The following is a 24,231-nucleotide window of genomic DNA, read 5'->3' as shown; positions in this document are numbered from 1 at the left end:
TGACTCAAACTTTTGCAGGAGTGACCACTAGCATTTCCCATTTTGGTATTATTACAGTTAACCAATATTTTCTAAGACAAAACTTTAAGAGATTAGAAAAAGGCAAAAATACAGCTCTTCCTTGAACTATTTCAACGATAAAGTAGTTACATTTTCTTTCTCCATGTATCTGTGTGTGTGTGTGTGTGTGTGTGTGTGTATGTTAAGGAAATAGATCCAAATTTAGAGTCCTAATAAGACAGCTGCCTGGTTCTGCTCCAGAAAATTAGATAGCAATTTTAAAAGATGAATTTGCATCTTGCTTTGAACAGAAAAGCTGGCATGAAATCTATTGCAAAATTTCCCTTGCTCATTGGCCTGTCAAGAGAGAACAGTCCCCGAAGGCCTGGATTGAAATGGCAGGGAACCAGGGGCTGTTCTGTCACTTCTGGGGCTGGGCCAAGTGGCCCCCAAGGCTCTGCAGCTATTTTTAACCCTAGGGACCCTAAAGCAGTTCTGGCAGAATTTATGGTGTTCTTTTTACTGCCTCTAAGTCTTACTCAATCAAGTTCAAAGCCTTGAGCTAAAAATAAACCCTGGAAAAGGAAGAAGGGAGAATTCAGGTTTAGAGAGGAAAGACAGTATTAGAATGAGGACTTTGGTTTAGGGGTGAGTCTTGCTGAATTAAAGCCATTTCTCTGGCTTCGAAGAGACAAGACCATTTCCTACATTATGTTGAATAAATCTGACAGCTACCAGGTTAGAAGCAGAATCCTGGGGACAGTTTTTATACGAAAACTGGTCATAGGACCCCATCTAACAAGGAAATTCTTTTGATTCCTTTAAGCAAAATAAGTGAGGACGGGGGCGGGTCCCCTCCAGGCAGCACCATTACCAGTTGCTATGGAGATGTGAGTCATCTTCTGGAGAGGATGTGCCTTCAGGAGCAAGGAGTGAAACTCTGGGGAATTCTTGGGCTCTTCTGACCTTGGAGCAAGTTATTTAAATGACATCCAAGTCCCTAGAGGACTATCCCAAACATTTAAGATTCTAGTCTAGTTTTAGTGCTTAAACTAGCCTGGAATATACAGACACCACCCCCTCCACCTCCCTGACACACACACACACACACACACACACACACACACACACACACACCCAAGACCAAAGAGAGACATCAAACCCTAGCCCACAAGAATTTCAAGTCAATGGTCCAGGCCTCTCCTCCATCTTTGGAATCAGATTCTCCCAAACTTATCTACAAGGTTAAGCCTTTTCACCTTAAAAAGATGCAGCCGGTGAGAAAACAAGCCTTGGGCCCAGGGAAAGAAGTCACAGACTCAAATGTCTGTCTTGGCTGCATCTGGTATCTAACCACAGAAGTACCAGGTTCCTTTCCCAGATGCAGAAGAAGTTCCAGGGGAGAGACATGTGCCTAAATTACTTTAAGGCCGGTGGCTGTGGCCGTGCAGATTCGCATTGAATTTGGGCCGATGGTAAAGGAAGTGTGGAACGGGAGGATGGTGGGCCATTCTGTTTATTAGAGTCTCCTACTGGACAGGCAAGCAGGCAGGGCAAACTGCTTCTCTCTCTCTTTCAGGACATCACAAGCTAAACAGGTGTGTGTATGGGGGGGACCCCTTCTCCAGCAAACAATGGCCCTTCCCAATGGTGGCAGGCAATCTGCAATTTACAATCTGCCACCTTGAGGGTATGTACCTATCAGGCAAAATACAATGCTAACAAGCCTAACACACTTGTTTGCCCAACAATTCCCAAAGCCTTTTCCTTCTGGGTACTAATGTCCTACTAGCTAGTGGTCTCTTCTGGTTTGTGTGTAGCTCATCAGACGTGGGAAGGCCGGGTAAAACACTCCACGTGAGGAAACCAAGTTGATGATGAGCTTATGGGAAATTCTAGAAGGTAGATGCCCCAAAAGGTTGTTTTCACAGTGTTGCGAAGGGCATAGTGATATGAAAGAAATTGGGAAAACACTAGAATGACATCTTTCCTTCTTTCAACATGGGCATTTATGTTGGATAGATGTATTCAACACATAAGATACACTACTTAGAACACAGTGGGGATAGATTCACTGCACAGGGTGAATTGTGAAGGTTACACAAGACAGTTATAAAAATGCCTAGCACAGTATCTGGCACAAAGTGAACATAAATACTGAATCTTAGTTCCTTTTCTTCTTTCCCCAAGATTAGATTAGATCCCAGATAAGGTACAAGAGTCTCCTGAAACACACAGTCTGGCTAGCGAGTCCTAAGGTTTGTCACAAAAGGAAACATCCTCGCCTACAACCCTCATTTCCTGCCATAGCCTTCTAGCCCTTTCCCAGAGACATACAAAAAGGTGACTGAAGTCAAGGACATTTTTTTTCCTTGGAAAAACACGTCCATTCATTGGCATGAGGCCGTTCATAGACCTCATTCATAAAGCGGCAAAGGTTTGTTGCAGGAGCAGCAAGAAAGCCAACTGCCTCACTCAACTTTATGGGGGGTGGGGAGCGCCAATCCACCTGTGACACTGAGAAGCCACATTCCTGCTTCAGGTCACATTTTTATTATGCCTTTAAATACATATCTGCCCCCCCCACCCCTATGCCTTATTTTATCCTGGGGTTTAAGTAACTTAACAAAAGGTTTAATTTCTGAGAGGTATAAAGAAATAAAGCTCCGGGAATGCCTTCCAGGGGCAAAAGCATGGAAGGCAGGTCTTATGTAAAACTATACAGTGCAATCTACCTTTTTTTTTTTAAATGAGGGAGTTGGGAGGAAGAAAGAGAGAGCCTTAGAAACCAATTGTTTTTGTCTTTCATAATGAACATGTCCTGGATTTCAAGGCTCAGAGTCAGCCTTTTCCTGGATTAAGAATTTAATAGTTTTTCTTCTTATAAAACTGACATTTTAAACTTAGTTTCTTTTCTAAGACGAGTAGAGATGAAACCGCTCTTTTCAGCCTTTGCCCACAGTCTAAGCAGGACTTGGAATCACCATGCTGACCTGCATCTCAGGCTCCTGAGCTAAAGCTCGTACGAGGTATGCTTTTGCTGCTTTTAGCAGGCTTACGGGGGAGTCTGGTCCTAGCAACGAAAATCGTCTCACCGAAGTTGGAAGGACAAGGTTGTAACACAAAGCGGATGGCATCACATGGGACTGAGAGGTGGGGGCCGGCATTCCCGGGCCTGCTCCTGGGGGCGGTCAGCTGGCAGGCCCGGCCACTCCTGACCCTGGGGAAGCCCCTGACAGTGGGGCCTCCTGGCCTTCCAGGGCGAGGACCCAAATAACTAAGCATAGCTGCCCCTCAGCCAGGTCATCTCGTACTCGACCATCAAAGCCCACGGGTCCCACAGACGGGGAGAGGCCGGCCTCCCCGCAGGCCCGTGGGTGGCCGCTGCTGTTTCTCAGGGCTGTCCCAGTTGTCTCATCTCCGGACTCCATACCTTCTTTGTCCCTAAATAGACCATAACGCTGCTCTGTGCCCCAGCCCGGGCCGAGGAGGCATCCCTGAGGTAAAAGCCTCTTTCAAGGCCCTCTGCCAGCCATAAACACGGATTCAGTTGTGACAGCAGCACTCCGTGATCCTGAACCCCCGCCAACCAAAAGAGGGCCACGCACACACGGCTGAACTTTTACAACTCCACGACTCAGAGCACACAGGGCCTGTGTGATCGGCTGTAACTCCCGCTGACAGTCCGCCCGCCCACTGGCCGCCAGGCACCTGGCACACAGCCCCTCCGTCCACCTCCGCCGAGCGCTCCTCGGCCCACTTCTCCTCCTTTCCCGACCTCCATCCACCAGGCCGTCTCCCTCCCCGTCTCCCTCTCCTTCCAGCTCCCTGAGCCTCGGAGGCCACAGCCAGCACAGGCTTCTGGATTATTCTTTCCACTGCACCCGAGACAGTCTGCTTCATGTTTACATATGCAGGGGAAGAAAAAGGCAAAAATATGTTTGCTTTAGACCCTCTCGGAAGGCATAAAAAAACAACAACAGTAAGAATAACGCACAAGCACAAATCACTTGACAATTTTATGATTAAAAACCAACAAATGGAACACAATTTTTGAGGGTTGCTAACATAATCCGTCCGGCATTTCATGCCAACCCACTCAACCACCCGATTCCTCAGATCTATTTCTAGATGTGCCAATTGTGTCTGTAGATAAAATCACTTTTATGCTTCAAAGAGGTCTCCTAGCTGACAGGACTCCAGGTGAAAAGTCACTGTTTCACGGGAACCAGTGTCCTGTTTTACGAAACACTCAAAAGTCAGGTTCCTGAGAAACACTTGGTGCCGGGCACACGCGTGTCACGTCCAGATGTTAAACATGACGGTCAGAAAAATGATATGAGCAATGTGTCATCTTTGGGCAGAAAGTAGCGGTTTTCTGGGAAGCCACTCCCCGGGACCCCAAGTGGAGTCCACGGAGGACAGGTAGTGTTTGCTTCTGAGACCAAGAAACTCGCACAGCAGTGAACACAGTCCTCGGGGCACAGTCTGAGGTGGGGCCGTGCACTCCGTTTACAGCTGAGGAAAACTATTTTAGTTACTTGGCCAAAACCCTACAAAGGGAGGGAACTTAAAACCCTAGGCGACTTGACTCTCCCAGCGTTTTTCTGCTTGAAGCAGGATAAAAAGCCTTAAATTTTGGCGGCTGCTCTATTATTTATGTAACCACCACAGCTGCTCTCCAAAATAGTGCTGCCCGCTGCGAGAAGGAAGGGCTTTGGTTGCGAGTGTTTGAGCCCATTTTCTACAGCGCCTGGCGGGGTTTCCTTCCCTTCACCTTTGTGCCCTGGGTCTACCAGGAGTTGAGGAATCTCACTGCTAGCCATCAAGTGTGCCCTTGGTGACATGGATGGCATTTAAAGTCAAGGCCCATCATCTCAGCAAGAACAAATTTAGCTTCTTCTTCTATTCTGTGGCAGGTGATCTCTGGGCTACTCAGGGCATGGTAACTACCCACTGTCAGGTGGGCTGTGAGGCCCACAGCGAGGCCCTCCGCATTCACAACTGCCTGAGATAGACACAGACAGCCCTCCCCACCCCCGCACCCCGCGTCTGTGCCCGACTCCAACCCAGCTGCCGGCAGGGCATGGTCCAGGGCGCCCTTCCCCGAAAGTAACAAAGACAACCCTTGGCGAAGCTATCAAATGCGTTAAAAAAATACAAAAGGTATTTTCTCCTTTTGATGGCTATTTACTTGTGACAACATTTGTTAAAAATATTACTTCTGTCTTTGGGAAGAAGAGCATTCTCTTCATATAATATGGAAAAATAAACTCTACCAGACCCACAGTTAAGATCCCCCCCACCAGTGCCCTGGGCCTCCGACTCTCGCATCTCCCAATGTCACCACCACTGTCAACGTGCTGTGCTCCCAGGTAGGCGGGCGCTTCTCACTGTGTTATGCGGGGCTGCGAGGGAGAGGGCGGAAAGGGACGAGGCTCCTGTCTCAACTGCGGGGAGAGAACTGGGACATAGGACGGTGGATTCGCTAACAAAATGAAGGGAACAGGGTGGTTACGGGTGCTCCCACCAAGGCGTGGGATATCCGCTCATCTCTTCTGATCATTTGCTGCCCAGCTAACGCTTGGTAGATTATTAATGGGAAGGTTGGCAGCCATTAAGGTCAATTATCGGTGACATTGCAAAGGAGGGCTCGTCTTCCACACCCAGGATCATTGTAAAACACTGAACTGGATGAATGGGAGAAGACAAGGATACATAAAAACAGTAAAATGTTTATTTTCTTAGAAAAAAAAAAGAGTGAGGAAGAGGGGTTGGAAATGATTGCGATCACACTTCCGTCTGCATCTGAGCAAAGCCAATGTTGCAAGCTTAATCCTTGATTAAGATACCTAGTAAATGAAACAACCTGCTCCTCGCTCCTGGGCCACTTCCAGGAGTCAGGTCACAACATGCTTTTAATCGATAAGAGCTTCTCTACTTCTTTTTAGCAGAGAAACAAGGCTTGCCATAGCAACCACCCCATCTCCAAAGCGCAACATTGCCAGTGAGAAGCCAGGCTCTGGACCGCTCTGGGCGAGACAGGGAGGAAGGAGAGAGAGAGAGAAGGAGACACTTAGAAGCGGACCAGTCTAGAACAGAACTTTGATATCTGAGTTCACCACTACCTCATCTTATAGAAAATAGGTTGGAGAGCCCCTGTAAAACCAACAGTATCTTTAAGATGAAATCGCAAATTTTGCTGCATACCTGGACACAAGAGAAGTGGAAGTTGCAACAAGTGTTAACTAGCAGCAACAAAGAGAGTTCGAGAACGGGTTTTGTTTTTTGTTTTTTTGTTTGTTTTTAGCAATATTCCTTTGCAAGTTCATTAGGAAACACTGTAATTTAATGGGGCATACGATATGGAGCAATCTTCTCTTGCTCGAGCGCTGTTCCTTGAAGAGGACCGATCTTTGCAAAGATTTCAACGGGGGTGTAACCTATTTACACAGTAGTAACTCCAGGTTTGAGTGTTAGATTGGTGCTATGTGACATCCTCCTCTTCCGAACAGTAATCTCGACCCTGGAGGGAAAAAGAAAAGAAAAATGTGTGAGTGAGCCTGAGACAGTTACTCCTATCCATTTTCTCTCAGCATATGTCTCCTTGCACCAAAACCCAGGCTTTATCAGTGGCTACTGGGCACAAGAGAGATATGTCATCAATACGTGTTTTATAAACTGTATATGCCGATTTATAAACTGTACATACCTCAAAGCATGGAAGTTTTACCAAGCCTCAAATGAGCCCTTACTTTATGTTGGTAAGAACTTATACTAGGCACATACAAGACCAAGCCTTCAACCAACAGATTACCAAATGGGCAATCCACACAGGAGACCAACCTCTCATGAACAAGAGAAACGGAAATGAACAATGAATACATCATATCGGCTGGGGCCAGGGCTGCTCACATTTTATAGCTACGGTTCCATGCTTGGAATTTAGTTTGACAGAGGGGAATGGAATAATCCAGGGGTGTCTTAGTTTTAATCTACTCTAAATTAAAACACGATTAAAAAACAAACAAATCAAGCAGACAAGGACTCACTGAAAATACCATGTTTTATGACTATGTTTGGTATGTGTGGGATGCACAGGACAGGCATAGATGCTTCTGATTCATTTGCTAACAAAACAGGTTATAGAAAGCTTAAGGACTCTATAATCATTACTTTTGAACACATTCTATCTTCTCTCCAGTAGGACATATGCTTTATGTAGTCACCAGTCAGGACTGGAATTAGAATTTCATATCTGACCGGCTGGGTTGCCTCAGTCAAAGCACATGGCTTTTCTGGTCTGTAACCCATCACAGACAGCACAGGAACAAAACACTCGCCTGCGTCACACTGGCACAGATAAGGGCTTTTGTAAAAATCATGGGTTAATGCTGTTTGCTAACTTTGACCCTTTTCTTTTAAAATACACACCATATGTTTCAATTTCTTGGGGGGGGGATATTTCTTTGAAAATAGAATTTTCTAAATAACTAGAATTTATTCATAAAACTAGCCAAAATGTAAAGAACAATCATTTTGCATAAAACTATTTATCAGATGTATTACATATTGGAAACATTGCACATTCTCCTAATATGTGTCATCATCGTGACTTCTTGTACCATCTGGCTGAGGAGTAATCCTGGCTCTGTGACTTACTGGCTTTGGGATCTCAATTAAGTTACCACTCTGTATCTGTCACCCCACCTGTAAAATGACAATAATAGTACCCACTTCAAATATTTGTTGAAGACTGAATGAGTTAATAGTAGAAAAGTGATTAGCGCCTGGTATACAATTTATCCATGTTGTACATATGTGTGCATACATATACACACATATTTGATAAATTCAAAAATACCACCACACAATGAAGTTGTCAGGGACCGCCTGTTCCCAAGTTAAACGGACTGATCACTTGTTCTCTGGGAATGCGATTCACTCACCAGCGTGTTGTCATTCCTGTGCTATTAGATTGCCAACTCTGCCCCCTGCTCCTTGCACAGTGTCTGACCCCAGGGTTGTTTCCAGGCCTGTCTTACTTGCTGCCTAAAAACGCCTCCTGGGCAGAGAAACTGGGCAACCAATCTTCCGGAGCAGAGAAGTGTACCCTGAGCAGTCACCCCCTCGACGACAGCCTCCCTGGTGACAACTCTCAAACTAACGGTGACCCATCCCTAGCCTTGGCCCAGACCACTCAGAAGACACTCAATGGGCCACATGCTGAAGAGTTAGAAAGGAGAACCTCCAGGACCCTGACTGTTGGGAGTTTATTCTCCAGTGCGGGAAACAGGGGACATCTGAACACATCAGTACAGTGCCGGAAACCGGCCAGTTGCCGTTCTCCATGTCCTCATCGCAAGTCCCAGGGCCAGCCTTGCCAATGGACGTGGGTGCCCAGCTGCAGGGCAAAGGCTGGCCTCATGGAGTTTTCATTAAGAAAGGACAGAGGGAGTTTCAGTGTATATGGATACACACACTGTTGTGTGGCATCAGGCAAATTCCTGGGCTTTGGTTCCCTGGGGATAAGCATGGTCTCTGCTTCGTAGGATTATGATCAGGAGTAAGTGGAAAAAATCCAGTGTCTGGCAGGTAGTTAATAAATATTAACTGCTGCCATTATTACTGTGACAAGCCTCATGCTTGTTCAGTCCACTGGCAGAGGAATAGGGCTGACAGCTGAGGACTGTGGTCACACACTGTGATCTGACAGGTGTCAGAGAGTCCTTCCTCCCACCTGAGCCTTGCCCCCAAGACATGTTGGGACTTCATGTTCTAGAATAAAGTTTGTATGGCAGACACGTAGGTCCCTTCCCTTCCTATATGCAATGAGGCCTCAAATCAAAGTCAGGGTCCAGCTGGCCAGTATGAGGTTCAGAAGGAGGCCACTTCATCCAGAAGGAAGACTTTGACCCAATGGTGACAGACAGACAGACACACACACATGAACTGGTGACTCATCGATAAAACAGTGTCTCCAACTCTTAAATGAGTTACAGGGTCATGCAGCAGAATGAACATTTCAGACCCTCCAAGTTTATATAAGAAAGTGCCCCCTTTTGAGGAACAAATCTATATAAACCTCTGTGTAAGCTCAAGACAGCAACTTTCATTTCTCAAGCATCTGCCCCTCTGAAATTGCTATAATTACTAGGAGCCAGGGAAGGAAAACTGCGTGTGCTGCTCTGCAGACGTTATTTCATTGGTATTCCCACCCAACCCTGCGAAGAGGGAGTGGTGTCCTGTGACTTGTGGGCAAACCTCAGACAAGCCCCAGAGCCCAGGATCATCCCTGCCTTTTTTGTTAGACTGGAGTAAGTTGGTAACTACATTTAAATTCACATCAGTTTTATTTTGTTGTTATCACCTATCAGCAGCTCTGAGAAGCAATATTGTATAAACAGAAAACGTGGAAATCAAAGACCTTGAGAGCACGAGCTCCCAGATGGCTGGTGTCGTTCTAAGACAGGGGAATCTGAGAGAGCTGTGACTTGAGTTGGCTTCACGTCAACATCACCTGCAGTCCGCCTGCACCCCAGCCCTACCGCCGGGCAGGACAGAGAGCTCGCTTCTATAACATGACTTCACGTCTCATTTACATTTTTAAAGAGGTGTGCTTTAAAGAGGAGCTTAAAACCTTCAGCTGTCAGGAGCCAGGAAGCGGGAGTAGCTGAGTTTGGGAGATGGACAGCAGTCCTGTGAGCTGAAGCATGCCCTTTCCCCTAAAAGGGACTGCAAAATGGAAGTCTTTGTAAAGACGCTTTGGCGCAGTTGGAATTAGGGACTATTGGACACAATTCGAGCCTTGTGCAAAGGCCACACTGAAAGCTACAGAAAGCAAGATCCTTACTAGGGCCCCACGGGCTGGAGGACCGGAAACACACGGTCTTTGCTGACAAGGGAGGGTTGTTGGAAGAACCACGGGGGCATTTTCGTGCAGACACAATAAATCGCAGCTTTTGCTTACTGGAACTCCCTGACTGTGCTCTCATGCTGTATGGGAACAGCCCACATCCCCCTCACTTGTCTGCGTGACTTTCTTGGAAACTTAAAGAAGTTTATGTCAACTCTGAACATACTTTTTCGAGGTTCTAGGGTAAAAGTTTTTGTTTTATTGAAATGTCTAGGCTGAGAATTAGGGATACCAAGGGGTAGCAAAAGAAAGGTCACTATCCTAATTTTAAATTCTGCAAGTTTAAAGAGAAACGCTCAAAGAGTGACTTCAAAAAAAGAAATTATTCTTTTTTTTTAAAAAAAAATTTTTTTTAAATTCATTTTAGAGAGAGAGAGACAGAGACAGAGAGAGAGAGAAGGGGGGAGGAGCAGGAAGTATCAACTCCCATATGTGCCTTGACCAAGCAAACCCAGGGTTTCGAACCAGCGACCTCAGCATTTCCAGGTCAAGAAATTATTCTTGCAAGTAGGCTAGGGCTGGCTCTCCTGTTTCCGGTGTGATTTTATCTTATGAGTCTTCAGTGCATTTTTGTAGATGAGTCTGCATTGGGCCTAATATATACACCTCAGGCTAACAACAATCAACCGTGAACTGCATATTTCCCCAATGGAGTAGATTAAAGCAAGATGAAAATTACTGAGAGAAAATATTGAGCTTCAGTTTCCTCATCTTTAAAATGGGCATGGTAAGACTTAACTTGCAGTGTTGTTGTGGGAATTAGATGTTAAAATACATCAGGTGTTTAGCAAAGCTTGGCACATGGTAGGTAGGTACTTAAATCATGGCTCTAAAAAATGAGATCCATAGATCCAACAGTTAATAGACTATTTAGGTGAGAAATTAGACCCCTAGCTGGATCAAGTAGTTACATTCAGGTCCTTGGTCAAGCCGTGTACCTCAGGGCTTGGGTGCTCGTCCCTCCCTCCTTCTTGGCTGGCTGCCCATGTCCCCAGCCCTCACCTATCCATTACTTCTCATTTTCTAAATCTTTGCTCAAATGCCACCCTATTATCTTCCCTGAACACCCTTTAGCCAATGACATTTCTTATTCTGCTCCATTTTTATTGATATTATTTATCATTACCTGACATTATTAATATATTTATTTCTTTTATTTTTTAATTTATTCATTTTAGAGAGGAGGGAGGGAGGGAGGGAGGGAGGGAGAGAGAGAGAGAGAGAGAGAGAGAGAAAGGGGGGAGGAGCAGGAAGCATCAACTCCCATATATGCCTTGACCAGACATGTGCAGGGTTTTTGTTTTTTGTTTTTTTTTTTCATTTTTCTGAAGCTGGAAACAGGGAGAGACAGTCAGACAGACTCCCGCATGCGCCCGACCGGGATCCACCCAGCACGCCCACCAGGGGCGACGCTCTGCCCACCAGGGGGCGATGCTCTTGCCCATCCTGGGCGTCGCCATGTTGCGACCAGAGCCACTCTAGCGCCTGGGGCAGAGGCCACAGAGCCATCCCCAGCGCCCGGGCCATCTTTGCTCCAATGGAGCCTTGGCTGCGGGAGGGGAAGAGAGAGACAGAGAGGAAAGCGTGGCGGAGGGGTGGAGAAGCAAATGGGCGCTTCTCCTGTGTGCCCTGGCCGGGAATCGAACCCGGGTCCTCCGCACGCTAGGCCGACGCTCTACTGCTGAGCCAACCGGCCAGGGCAATGTGCAGGGTTTTGAACCGGCAACCTCAGTGTTCCCAGGTTGACGCTTTATCCACTGCGCCACCAGAGGTCAGGCTATTCATTTATTTCTTTTTGTATTTTTTTGTATTTTTCTGAAGCTGGAAACGGGGAGAGACAGTCAGACAGACTCCCGCATGCGCCCGACCGGGATCCACCTGGCACGCCCACCAGGGGCTACGCTCTGCCGCGACCAGAGCCACTCTAGCTCCTGGGGCAGAGGCCAAGGAGCCATCCCCAGCGCCCGGGACATCTTTGCTCCAATGGAGCCTTGACTGCGGGAGGGGAAGAGAGAGACAGAGAGGAAGGAGAGGGGGAGGGGTGGAGAAGCAAATGGGCGCTTCTCCTATGTGCCCTGGCCGGGAATCGAACCCGGGTCCCCCGCACGCCAGGCCGACGCTCTACCGCTGAGCCAACCGGCCAGGGCCAATTCATTTATTTCTTAACTGGCTGTCTTCCCACTTGCACAGAAGTAGGGAGTGGGCAGAAACCATTTTACACCCCGTTGCATCCTTAGACTAGTGTCAGCAACATGTTAGATGCTCCATGAGTATTTGCTGAATAAATGAAAGTATGAAAAATATCTAGAGTTCCAGACTGACCTATGCTGGTGCAGTGGATCTAGCGTCAACCTGGAAAGTTGAGGTTGCCGGTTCGAAACCCTGGACTTGCCTGGTCAAGGTACATATGGAAATTGATGCTTCCTGCTCCCCTCCCCCCCGTCTCTCCTCTCTAAAAATGAGTAAATAAATAAAAAAATCTAAAAAAAAAAAATCTGGAGTTCTAAAATCTTGGAGGTGGAAGGGGACCTAGAGGTTCTCCTTTCTAATTTTTCATCTAACGGAGGACGGGCCTCCATGGACCACATTCCAGGCCCGTCACTTTTCCAAGCTGCCTGTGAAACTGTCCAGCAGCGGAGCCCAAACCCTGCCTTTTGCCCGCAGAACAGCACAGTCTGGACCTCCAGACCAGAGGACAGGTCTTCTCAGATCAAGAGCATCCCATAGCCCCTTACTTGAGAATAACGTCGTTTCCATTGAGGTCCGTCTTCTTTGTATGTGGGTCAGTTTTTCCATGTTTTTTTTTTTAAATGGACCCCTCCTCAATTACCAATACAGAATAAAAGATCCCAGAAATACAGCATATAATATGTAAAAATTAAGTATCTGATGAAGGGGGTCACCAGTGTCCATAGGTTCCAAAAGAATCGATGTGCTAAATCTTAGCAGTCACAGAGCAGAATATAAACGGAACTTCTCTGTCAGTGCTCTGGGGAGGGAGGTAATGCTTAGCCTCAAAGAAATGGAAAAAGATCACGAGGGAAAAAAAGAAATGAGCATGTTTGATCACGTAAAAGTGAAACTTTGCATGCCAAAAAATAATACAACAAAATTAAAAGGCTAACCTCATCATGGGAAAAATGCCTATAGCGTACACTGGGTAAATGATAAAAGTTCATGAGAAGCTCAGACCAATAGAAAAAGGAACAGGGAGAAGATCTCAGCCACAGGGAGGGAAACAAGAAAACTCACTCAAAACAAAATAAAAGCAGTAAACACACAAATGAAAAACGGTCTGCTCCTGCCATCAAAGGTACAAATGAAAATAATGAGATGTTACTTAAAAAGAGCCACGCCCCCAATTTTTGAGAGTGCAGTGAAATGTGACACTCCTCCATTGCTGGCCTCGGTGTTAAATGGTATAGCTGCTTGCAAGAGTAATTGGGTAAATCTGTATTGTGAGCATAAAACTGTTCACACCCTTTATTATAGAAATCAATATCAAAGATAAACTCCCAAATGCATCTTTTTAAAACTATCTGCTTTGGTTCCCTGAGGTTGGAGGTGGGAACGGGGACTGATGACCAGCAGGTAGCTAGGATTGTACTCAGGGGATGGGATGCTCTGAGGCCGGAGAAATGGTGATGGTTGTGCAGTTTAATAAATTCACTGAAATTCATTGACTTGTGCATGTCAAATGAGTAAATCTGATGGTATGTAAAGTATACCTCCATAAAGTTGTTTAAAGTATATGTACAAATACCTTCATTGCAGCATTTTTTTGTGTGTGTGTGACAGAGACAGACAGAGAGAGGGACAGATAGGGACAGACCGACAGGACGGGAAAGAGATGAGAAGCATCAATTCTTCGTTGTGGCACCTGAGTTGTTCATTGATTGCTTTCTCATATGTGCCTTGACTGGGGTGCTACAGCAGAGTGAATGACCCCATGCTCAAGCCAGGGACCTTGGGTTCAAGCTGGTGAGCCTTGCTCAAACCAGATGAGCCTGTGCTCAAGCCGGAGACCTCGGGGATTCAAACCTGGGTCATCCATGTGCCAGTCTGATGCGCTATCCACTGTGCCACTGCCTGGTCAGGCTCAGTGCAATATTTTTATTAGGCATAAAAAAATCAATCAAATAATCCACCCCCCCCACCCCACCCCCATCCACCAATATAAAAGATTACTAAGGTATGGGGTCTTGTACTCTCTGCTACCAACAAACAACACCAACAGGACAATCACCCACATGTCCCAACCAGGCAAGTCCTTCTTGTGCACCACGGTGCCTTCACATGTACTGTTCTCTCCTCTCTTACTCCCTCCAGCCTTCTCTGTGTGCCCACTGTATCTGTATAATCTCATCCCAACAGCCTATCTTTAAGCGACACTTCCCTAGGTTGTTTGAGGGTGAACTGGTCTCTTCCTCTCCCAGGGGTTTTTGTACCCCACCACCACGTTTGATAGCAATTTTAGCCACAATGTCTTTTTGATACCTAATGAAATCATGGTGCAGCCCCTATCACAATGGTCATGAACACTCGGGTGTCTGGAGGGAGGCGGTGCTGTGTGTGTGTGTGTGTGTGTGTGTGTGTGTGTAGGGATGGAGGCTGTGGGAAGATGTGATACAGGAGGTGTCCTGAACTTTCATAAGTGAAGTAGATTGTCAACATGTAGCAGATCGCAGATCATGCTGGGAAAAGCAGCCCTCTTAATGCAACTGATATAAAGAATAAGTTTTGAGTAAAAGTATCAGCAGAGACTGGGACACAGACCAGTTACAAGGATGGCCTGGAACTTTGAAGAGGCAGACTCCAAGAAGGGAGCACTAAAGTTGATAATAAAACCTCACTGTCCATTATTCATTTTCTTTTTCTTTTTTTAGAGAGAGGCAGGGAGACAGGAACTTTGAGCTGTCCCGTATGTGCCCTGACCGGGGATCGAACTAGCAACCTCTGTGCTTCAGGATAACACTCCAAACAACCATGCTATTGGGCCAGGGCTTCATTACTCACCTTTTCTATTTATATAAATAACACCTATGTAGACAACATATGGAACCACGTCTAGTTTCCTTTCCACAACATTAAGTCAGGCATCTTAAACTCAGGCTTTTGCTGTTGTCACGAAGTTCTGCCTTAAGGAACCTCAGATGTACTGCAGTGGGGTCAGATAACTAAATACTCCAGGCGAGATTTTCATGGTTGGTGAAAGCAAACAGAAGTTTTTGTAATGAAGGCTCATTTTAGAAGTTTGTTTAAGTGAGCCTTATTTCTATCTGGAAGTGTGAGTTGTTATTCTTGTCACAAAGTTGGCTCTTGTTTGTTGACTGACCGACTGAAGAATTCATCCTCCTCTCCTTTACCTCCCAGGGTGATGCCGGGGACCTCTGTTTGTTTCTGGCCTGTGCATTATTTTGATTCTCCTACCTAGGGTCTGCCTCCTTCCCATGATTCATTTTCCTCCTCTCTCTTCTTAACTGTGGGCTTCCCGAGCCTGTGTGTCTCCACTCAGTTGTGCCTCCTGCACTGACCAGCCTTCCAGGCACCAAACCGTATCTTGAGTAATGAAACATGATTGCTGCATCTGTATTTTGGTGCAGAAATTGAATGGACTGCCTTCCATCTCTACCCCTCTAACACCTCCCCACCAGCCTCTTCCGCCACTCAGCAGCATCTGGAGAAAAACCTCAGGTCCAAGGGTCTACGAGGGTCTGGACAGTTAAGCTCTGTCCCTGCACCTGGCACACAGGGCAGGAGAGCCGCATCCCACCACTGGAGCATCCAGGAACAAAGAGCTAGAATCCAGAACAAACGTGATGAGCAGGAGGCGGGAAGGGTGGCAAAGAGGGATAAAGCCCCCGCCTCCCCTGGGGGGCTGCTGCTCAATCCCCCTCCTGCATGGCTGTGGCCGGAAGCGAGTGCTGTCCCCTTCCCCTCCAGCCAGGGAGTGTGTCAGCAGCAGGTTCACGTACAGTCCAACAACAATTCCAACAAATGCCAAAGAAAAGCAAAGGTAATCAGCCGTGCTGTTCAAGTCTCTTCCCCCGACTCCATTAGAAAAATCAATCGAGCCATTAATGGCTGTCTCTGTTTCTAATAGGCTTTATTCTAATTAGACTCACACGCTATTATTTCAGTTGGGAAAAGGTCTGGTTTGTAATGAGCAGTGGGAGTGTGACAGCCTCCAACTGTTCCTTTGACCAAATATAGGAAGGACCACCAGGGTAACAACAGCAGTGACAACAATTCCAGGATACTGGGCTGTTCATTTCCAAGGGAGAATGAGTATTAACTAAACAGCTTTAAACACCCCACGAAGTGTTTAGTAAACCCAAATCCTCGACGGACAAAAAGGGGGATGTTTTAGAAGCTTTAAGGCACACATTTCTCACGCTTGATCTGACTTTGGCACTCAGATGACTTCCAAGACGCTTTTTCCCCACAAGGAGGTGAATAGGGGTGAAGGTGGGACGGGAGAATGTGGAATGTCCATGTTTCCAGGCTACACTGAATGATGTCTTAGAGCAGGGGTTGACAACTTTCTGTGTCAACTGAAGTTCTAATAAACACTTTAAGCTTTGCTCTCCATAAGGACTATGTTGCAACTCAGCTCTGGCGATGTAAGGGTGAAGGCAGCCACAGATAAAAGCAAACAATATTGGCCCTGGCTGGTTGGCTCAGTGGTAGAGCGTCAGCCTGGTGTGCAGGAGTCCCAGGTTCGATTCCCAGCCAGGGCACACAGAAGAAACGCCCATCTGCTTCTCCACTCCTCCCCCTCTCCTTCCTCTCTGTCTCTCTCGTCCCCTCCTGCAGCCAGGGCTCCATTGGAACAAGGTTGGCCCGGGCGCTGGGGGTGTCTCTATGGCCTCTGCCTCAGGTGCTGGAATGGCTCTGGTTGCAACAGAGCAGCGTCCCAGATGGACAGAGCATCGCCTCCTGGTGGGTGTGCAGGGTGGATCCCGGTCAGACACATGCGGGAGTCTGTCTGACTGCCTCCCCGTTACCAACTTTAGAAAAATACAAAAAAAAAAAAAAAAAAGCAAACAATAAAAATAAAGAACGTGCACTGTGTTCCAATAAAACTTTATTTGTGGACACTGATTTTGGCCCACAGGCCATTGCAGAGACTAGGACCACCAGCAGTGGGGTCAGAGGCTAACACAGTCAAGTTGTTCTGTTTTTGTTTTGCTATTGAATACAGAATGCTTCCGTAAACTTGACTGTATTATTGAAGAGAATTTCAATAATACAGACCAATACGTTTAATTGATGGTTTTTATTGGTTTGTATTAATATATTCTTCATATATTCTGCCTATAGATTTTTTTGATCCTTTCTAAGTGTTGCAAACATATCCCGAACTAGTTTACTGGGAACTCTGCATTTGGGAATCATGAGGCTCAATACTAAGGTGAATACTGACCCACGATCCTCACCTGGCTCCATGTGTCTATTTTCAATATGTTCAGAACCCAGAAGGGAGGCAGGGTGTGATCAAACCTCTAAACCACCACCAACCAATTTTGAGCATTTTGGTTCTCCTCTTTTGAATCTATTTAGCAAAGTGGGATTAAAATAAGGGCAGCCTTAAAGTGTCTACTTCATGAAAGCCTTCTGTAGGGATGGAGCAGAATACGTCCCCACTCAACAGAATTTCAAAGTGAGGAAAAAGCGTCCCACAAATGACAAGATATTACAGAACAGATTTACTTCTAGAAATGTACCAAACATGGTATGCTTCAGAATTCCTCCCCAGCTGATAGAAATGGGCATGTCTCATTCATTGCTACCGAGGGTCAGTTTAGTGGGAGTCTAAAAAGTTGGGGGTAACTTGAATAAGATACTCTTCAAGGTTCCTCCCAACTCAAAATCTCCCTAAAGGCAATAATAACCCAACTTCCTACTTCCTTATTAAATCCTCATTCCTCATTTCTGGGTCCAAAGAACACATTTCAGTTATGCTTGTTAAATGAATCAAAGAAATCAGTCCTATCATTTTATTGATTTTTGGGAGGGGGATGATTCCTAACTTTTTGTGGTTGTGACAAACATTCTGAAATTAATGTTAATGAATATTTCTAAAAGCAGGTTTTAAAAAACCTCCAAGAATTAAAAAAGGAATGAACCTTTTAAACAGAGAAAAAAATATATAGGGACCCAGTTGTACGCAGGGTGCCAGAACTGAGTCACTGACTTGGTTCTGTAACCATAGCTCCAAAGTGAGCACAGGTTCTTTGATGGCTCTGTAAACGTTCACACGAATCTAATTCCTTAACATCTTTACACCACAGAGGAGGAGGTGGGTCAATGCGCTGGAAAGGATTCTAATCTAATCATCCGCCTACAAGGAGACATCTGCACCACAGGAAAGCATTTGCTCAAGTGAGACTCACGCTGTTAAGTTCTGCACTTTTGGTTTCAATCTTAGCACCTCCTCTAAACAATTTCCCCAAATTTTTATAAATGCCCTTGAATATGGATACAGGCCACGTTCACCAAAATAAAACCACCAATTACAGAATACTGCAACACTCAAACGCTCTGCTAGAATGATTTTTCTCTAATTTTTCAGACAGTTAGTATTACTATCCACATTTTATTTATTTACTTACTTACTTATTTAGGTGAGCAAACTGAGGACCAGAAAGGTGAAGCACCTAGCCTGGGTCACACAGCTGAATCTGGTCCTTGGATTTGGGCCCAGATTTGACTGGAGCTGGTTCTTGGATGCAGCGCCAGTTTGAGGCATGGGCTCTCTCTCCTGCGTAGGGCTGCCTCTCTCCCTGACTCTCTCAATTCAGTCTCTTGGCTCTGCACTTGCTCTATGTCTGCTGTGCTGCTCTTCGCCAGGAGTGGCTCGTGTCATACTGAGGGCCCTTTAGTATAGGAGTCTGCCGGCCACGTGCCCTTCCTCTGTGAGCTTTTGCTGCTGCTAAACCCAGTGGTCTTATTTGAATCACACACTCATTCAACAGGTGTATTAAGCAGCTGTTCTATCCCAGACCCTGTGCTAGGTTCTGGGGCAACAAAGACAAATGAGATTTGGTTCTGATCCTTATAGACTTGCCTAATTAATGGTTCCAGTCCTTTTAGAGGTTCTTAAATAATAAAGCAGCCATTAGAGATGGCGGCCCCTTCCTTGTCCCCAAGTCCCCTCTGTAAGGGCTGACACAATGGGCCCATGGCCGCCAAATGCCACAGCTACGGGAGGACAGGAGAAGGAAGGCCCAGGACGGGGTGGGGATGAAGAAGCCGGCCAGGAACCAGCCAGAGGAAGGACACATGTTAGCAGTGCCGTGTCTCTGCTCTGGGGGGGGGTGCCTAGGCTTGCGTGGCAAAAGGACACCGGTGACTGATGTTGCCCACATTGCTATGGCATTCAGAGCACTGCTGGCCACACCTCATTCATAAAAAATGGCATGGTTCTTATTTGCATGCAAGTACTACCTTGTTCCAGAACCTGAGCTCTTCTGGTCTACTGTTCCCTGAAAAGCCAGACTGACAGATGCTCAAGAATTCCCTGAAAGTCAAGGCCTCCAGAAAAGAAAGTGAGCAGAGACTGAGCGTGTTGTGTTTCTTTTAGGCTCGTGGTCTGCTTTATTTTCCCTGGCTTCATTGCCTATTACCATTAATTACATGGGAATGCCAAGATCCTTAAAGCCCAGAGCGTACACACACCTCTCCAGCAGTTCCTGCACCAGGGTGACCATCACGGCTATTAAGAAGTCACCACGTGAAGCTATGCTGTGCAGCAGGGAGGAAAACAAAACACCTCCCTCCCCTTGTCCAGACAGCTTTAATTTGTCTGATGGGTGAGAAAAGGTACACACACGAGAGGAAAAAGGCAAGGCAGGGGGTGACGGGAAAGAAGGCGCAGAGCAGGTCTGGTTGTTAGCAAACGCAATAACCATAGAGCAGGCAAGCATTTCATGGGATGATGCTGGCAGGCAAGCCCACTCCCACATGCATGTCAGGAAGAGCAGCTCTCCGCTGTGTTGAGGGTCTCGGTCTGTTACTGAAAGTGACAAGCTGGGTGGAGGGATATGCTATGCCTTCCTGTACATATGAGGCAGGCCATGTGACATTCTTTAGGACCTGATACAACAGTGACAGGTTTTCTTGTCGCTAGCATGCATTGAGGAGGCCTTTAAACCCACCACCAGAAAGTAAAACATCATCAGCTACGTCTTCTAAACATTATTTATTACACTGGGGAACAGATTTTTTTTTTTCATTTTCTGTTGCATGAGGTTTTAGAACTGTTTCTATATATTTCTGCATAGCTGATTCCAAATCTAAAATCCATTTTTTGGTGCATGCTCTAGTTTTTATGCAATTTTAATTTCTTTTTGTTATAGTTAATGGCATGCATTGGTATTTATTTATTTATTTATTTAGTATTTTTCCGAAGCCGGAAACGGGGAGAGACAGCCAGACAGACTCCCGCATGCGCTCGACCGGGATCCACCCAGCACGCCCACCAGGGGCAACGCTCTGTCCACCAGGGGGCGACGCTCTGCCCCTCCGGGGCGTCGCCCCGCCGCGACCAGAGCCACTCTAGCGCCTGGGGCAGAGGCCAAGGAGCCATCCCCAGCGCCCAGGCCATCTTTGCTCCAATGGAGCCTCGGCTGCGGGAGGGGAAGAGAGAGACAGAGAGGAAGGAGGGGGTGGGGGTGGAGAAGCAAATGGGCGCTTCTCCTATGTGCCCTGGCCGGGAATCGAACCCAGGTCCCCCGCACGCCAGGCCGACGCTCCACCGCTGAGCCAACCGGCCAGGGCCATGCATTGGTTTTTAAATTAGAGTTAAAGGGCAACGACTCTTGGATTGAACATAACCACAAGGCAATTAATGTTTTACAAATATCACTTTTACATAATTGCAGTTGTTTTTAAATGTAAAAAATTATTATCTGATAAAAACACCCTCTTATTTTTTTTAATTTTTTTATTTTTTTGTATTTTTTCGAAGCCAGAAACGGGGAGGCAGTCAGACAGACTCTCGCATACACCTGACCGGGATCCACCCGGCAGGCCCACCAGGGGGCGATGTTCTGCCCATCTGGGGTGTCGCTCTGTTGTGACCAGAGCCACTCTAGCGCCTGAGGCAGAGGCCACAGAGCCATCCCCAGGGCCCAGGCAAACTTTGCTCCAATGGAGCCTTGGTTGCAGGAGGGGAAGAGAGAGACAGAGAGGAAGGAGAGGGGGAGGGGTAGAGAAGTAGATAGGCACTTCTCCTGTGTGCGCTGGCCGGGAATCGAACCCAGGACTCCTGCACGCCAGGTCGACGCTCTACCACTGAGCCAACTGGCCAGGGCCTAACACCTCTTATTTTGTTTTAAGATTGAATCATGGCTTCTTCGAGTAGGCACACATGTAATAGTCCTGATACCTTCTGTTAGATATGTGGCTGTTACACACTTCAATGTCAAAGGTGCAATATTTCATCATTTGTGACACGTCCATATATTGCCTATTTTCAAGTTTCCCTTGGCGATCAAGACAAGAATTAAGCTCCTCATATTGTGTGTCATAATTGTGAGGAAATGCTTTTTGACTGGACAAAAGGAAAACGCAAAGGAATGCCTTTTGGTATTCTCATGGTTTGGCGTGAACCTAAGGACCACAGCAGTGACTGTTATTTCTGTCTGATCCATACAAAGGGCATCGGCAAGAAAAAATAGCATATGATCGTATATCCTAATATTCCTTCAGCAATACGACCCATCCCACACTCTAGACACCCCCGGTTCTAGTTTTCAATGGTTTTGTTTCTTCTAAGGATGAAGAAAGTGAACACAGTGATCAAGTGTATTTTGATAAGATGCATGAGGAAGGGTCTTCTTCTGATGCCAAGCAGTCATTAACCCCTCAGCAGTTTAGCCAACCCCAATTGAAGGACTTAGTAAGAGATTTGGGCCTATCAAAGAAAGCAGCTGAGTTATTAGCCTCCAGGCTTCAAGAAAAGAATGTACTTCACCAGTCAGCTAAAGTATCCCATTTCAGGAAGCGTAAACAAATTTTTATGGGCTTTTTCCCCCCAAAGACAAACACTTTGTTTACTGTCATGATATCAGTAGTCCTCTCAGCCAGCTAGGTGTTACCATTTACAGTTGAACAGAATGGTGGCTATTTCTTGGCAGCTCTAAACGGAGTCTAAAATGCATTCTCCTACACAATGGTGACATTTATGCAGCAGTTCCAATTGATTATTCAACTCATCTGCGAGATTATAATGATATAAAAATTGTCCTCGACTTTCTGAAGTATGAGGAGCATAACTGGATCATTTGTGTGGATCTTAAAATGGTAAATTTCCTGCTAGGACAACAGAAAGGTTTCACAAAGTATCTTTGCTTTCTGTGTTTGTGGGACAGCCGAGCTCGGGAGAAACACTGGACACAGAAGGAGTGGCCGAAACGTGAAGCTCTGGAAGTAGGGATGCAAAAATATTGTGAATAAATCTGTAGTTAATCAAGACAGGATCATTTTTCCCCCACTTCACATCAAACTTGGCTTAATGAAGCAGTTTGTTCAGGCTTTGAATAGAGAAAGTGAATGCTTTCAACATATTATTTCTGCTTTTCCTGCCTTGTATTTTGAGAAGATAAAAGCAGGTGTATTCGATGGACATCAAATTCAAACCCTCATACATGACGAAGAATTTTCCAGGAAGATGAATAAGGAGGAGAAAGCAGCATGGCAGTCTTTTGTGGCAGTTACAAAGAACTTCCTTGGCCACAAAATAGCAGAAAACTATGAACTTCTGGTTCAAAGGATGCTGTTGGCTTTCTGCGACATTGGATGTAACATGAGCGTTAAGATTCACTTCCTAAACAGTCACCTTGATAAGTTTCCCAAAAATCTTGGAGCTGTTAGTGATGAGCAGATTACTGCTGGAGCATCAAACGAGATTGTCCTCAGCAGGTACACAAACGCAAGAGCTATAAACACAAATTTTTGCCTGAATAGAATTTAAATAAGTTTTGCACAAATTTTATAATTAAAATAAGTGTTTTAATGTGTTCTGTTTCGAAATTGTAGACAAATTCTGATGCAATCATATCTTTTAGTGTATTAGTGTATTTACTGCATTATATACACTATTATATTTTCACAAAGATGATACCCAAGAAGACATTCTACTTCATTATGTTAAACTAAATGTTGAAAATTTAGCCTGACCTGTGGTGGCGCAGTGGATAAAGCATTGACCTGGAAATGCTGAGGTCGTAGGTTCGAAACCCTGGGCTTGCCTGGTCAAGGCACATATGGGAGTTGATGCTTCCAGCTCCTCCTTCCTTCTCTCTCTCTCTGTCTCTCTCTCCTCTCTCTCCCTCTCTGTCTCTCTCTCTCCCTCTTTCTGTCCTCTCTAAAAATGAATAAATAAAAAATAAAAATAAAAAAAGAAAATTTTACAATAAGATGAAAACCTAAAATCTTGAATTGCAAAAAAACTGTAGCTTACAGAGAAAAACTAATGTCAGATTTGAGATCAGCACACTCGAATTAGGTAAAAACAAGTGTGGATGCAACAAAAATTTTGTTCCTCAGTGATTCTATAGCAGCACTGAGGTTAAACAGCCTACACAGGAATAGTTTCTATACAGAACCAAACATCATAGTCCATGATTTCATGCAAGTCACTCTCTTCAGATGAAACGCAAACACCTGCTGCTCTCTGACACCCAGATTCAAAAGGTGGTGCGGACCCATCTGATGTAATGCTAAGAGAAGGAGCCTCTGAAATAAGTTCACAAATGCAGGCGTACCATGATCTTTCTCACCAACCAGGTGAATTCTGAAGCCAAGGCAATCAGGCCACGACAGAAACTCAAACATTTTCTAAGTGTAGGCGGTTTTTCAATAGACGTAGAGGTCTACAGATAAACATCTTTCAAAAACCCAGCTGATTTTAAATCCACGCACTGCTCTTTCTCAGTTGTTACCTCAAAATGTCATGTTGAATAAATAGATCCTGTCGACAGTGGCGGAGTCTCAGATCCTACAGGAATAGGGGAGATGAGACATACAGTAGGTAGGTTGGTGGGCCACCCGCTGGGGCGAAGGACCCTGAATTATTTTGAGAGGAAAGGGAAGTAAGAAAGGAAGGAGAATGGGTTTGCAAGGAATCGCTGCCCTTCGTTTCCTCACCTCTTTAAAGTCAGAATTATATATGGATAAGGTTGCTGGGGCTCACAGCTCAGTCGGGCCCTAGATCCGAGGGAAGCTCATGAATGAAATGCATCCTAAAGAAATCCGTAAGTTCTGTGCCCGGGGCCCGCAGACAGGCTCCAGGGGATTATAAAACCCTG

The 24,231-nt window shown here is 45.8% G+C and overlaps 1 protein-coding gene across 1 annotated transcript in view; it reads right to left on the bottom strand.

Annotated features, from left to right (window-relative positions):
• Positions 1 to 4,006: 4,006 nt before the first annotated feature.
• The window catches only part of C2H1orf21 (chromosome 2 C1orf21 homolog), a 202,122-nt gene continuing 181,897 nt past the window's right edge, over positions 4,007 to 24,231 (bottom strand). The window contains exon 6 of the mRNA XM_066261327.1: positions 4,007 to 6,526. Within this exon, the coding sequence (XP_066117424.1) occupies positions 6,488 to 6,526 (39 nt within the window). The 3' untranslated portion in view covers positions 4,007 to 6,487. The remainder of the gene's footprint in view (positions 6,527 to 24,231) is intronic.

Source organism: Saccopteryx bilineata, chromosome 2 (genome assembly GCF_036850765.1).
Source record: "Saccopteryx bilineata isolate mSacBil1 chromosome 2, mSacBil1_pri_phased_curated, whole genome shotgun sequence".
NCBI classification, from domain to species: domain Eukaryota; kingdom Metazoa; phylum Chordata; class Mammalia; order Chiroptera; family Emballonuridae; genus Saccopteryx; species Saccopteryx bilineata.
Note: the sequence above shows the minus strand (reverse complement) of the source record. Positions and strands in the feature narration are given on the sequence as shown.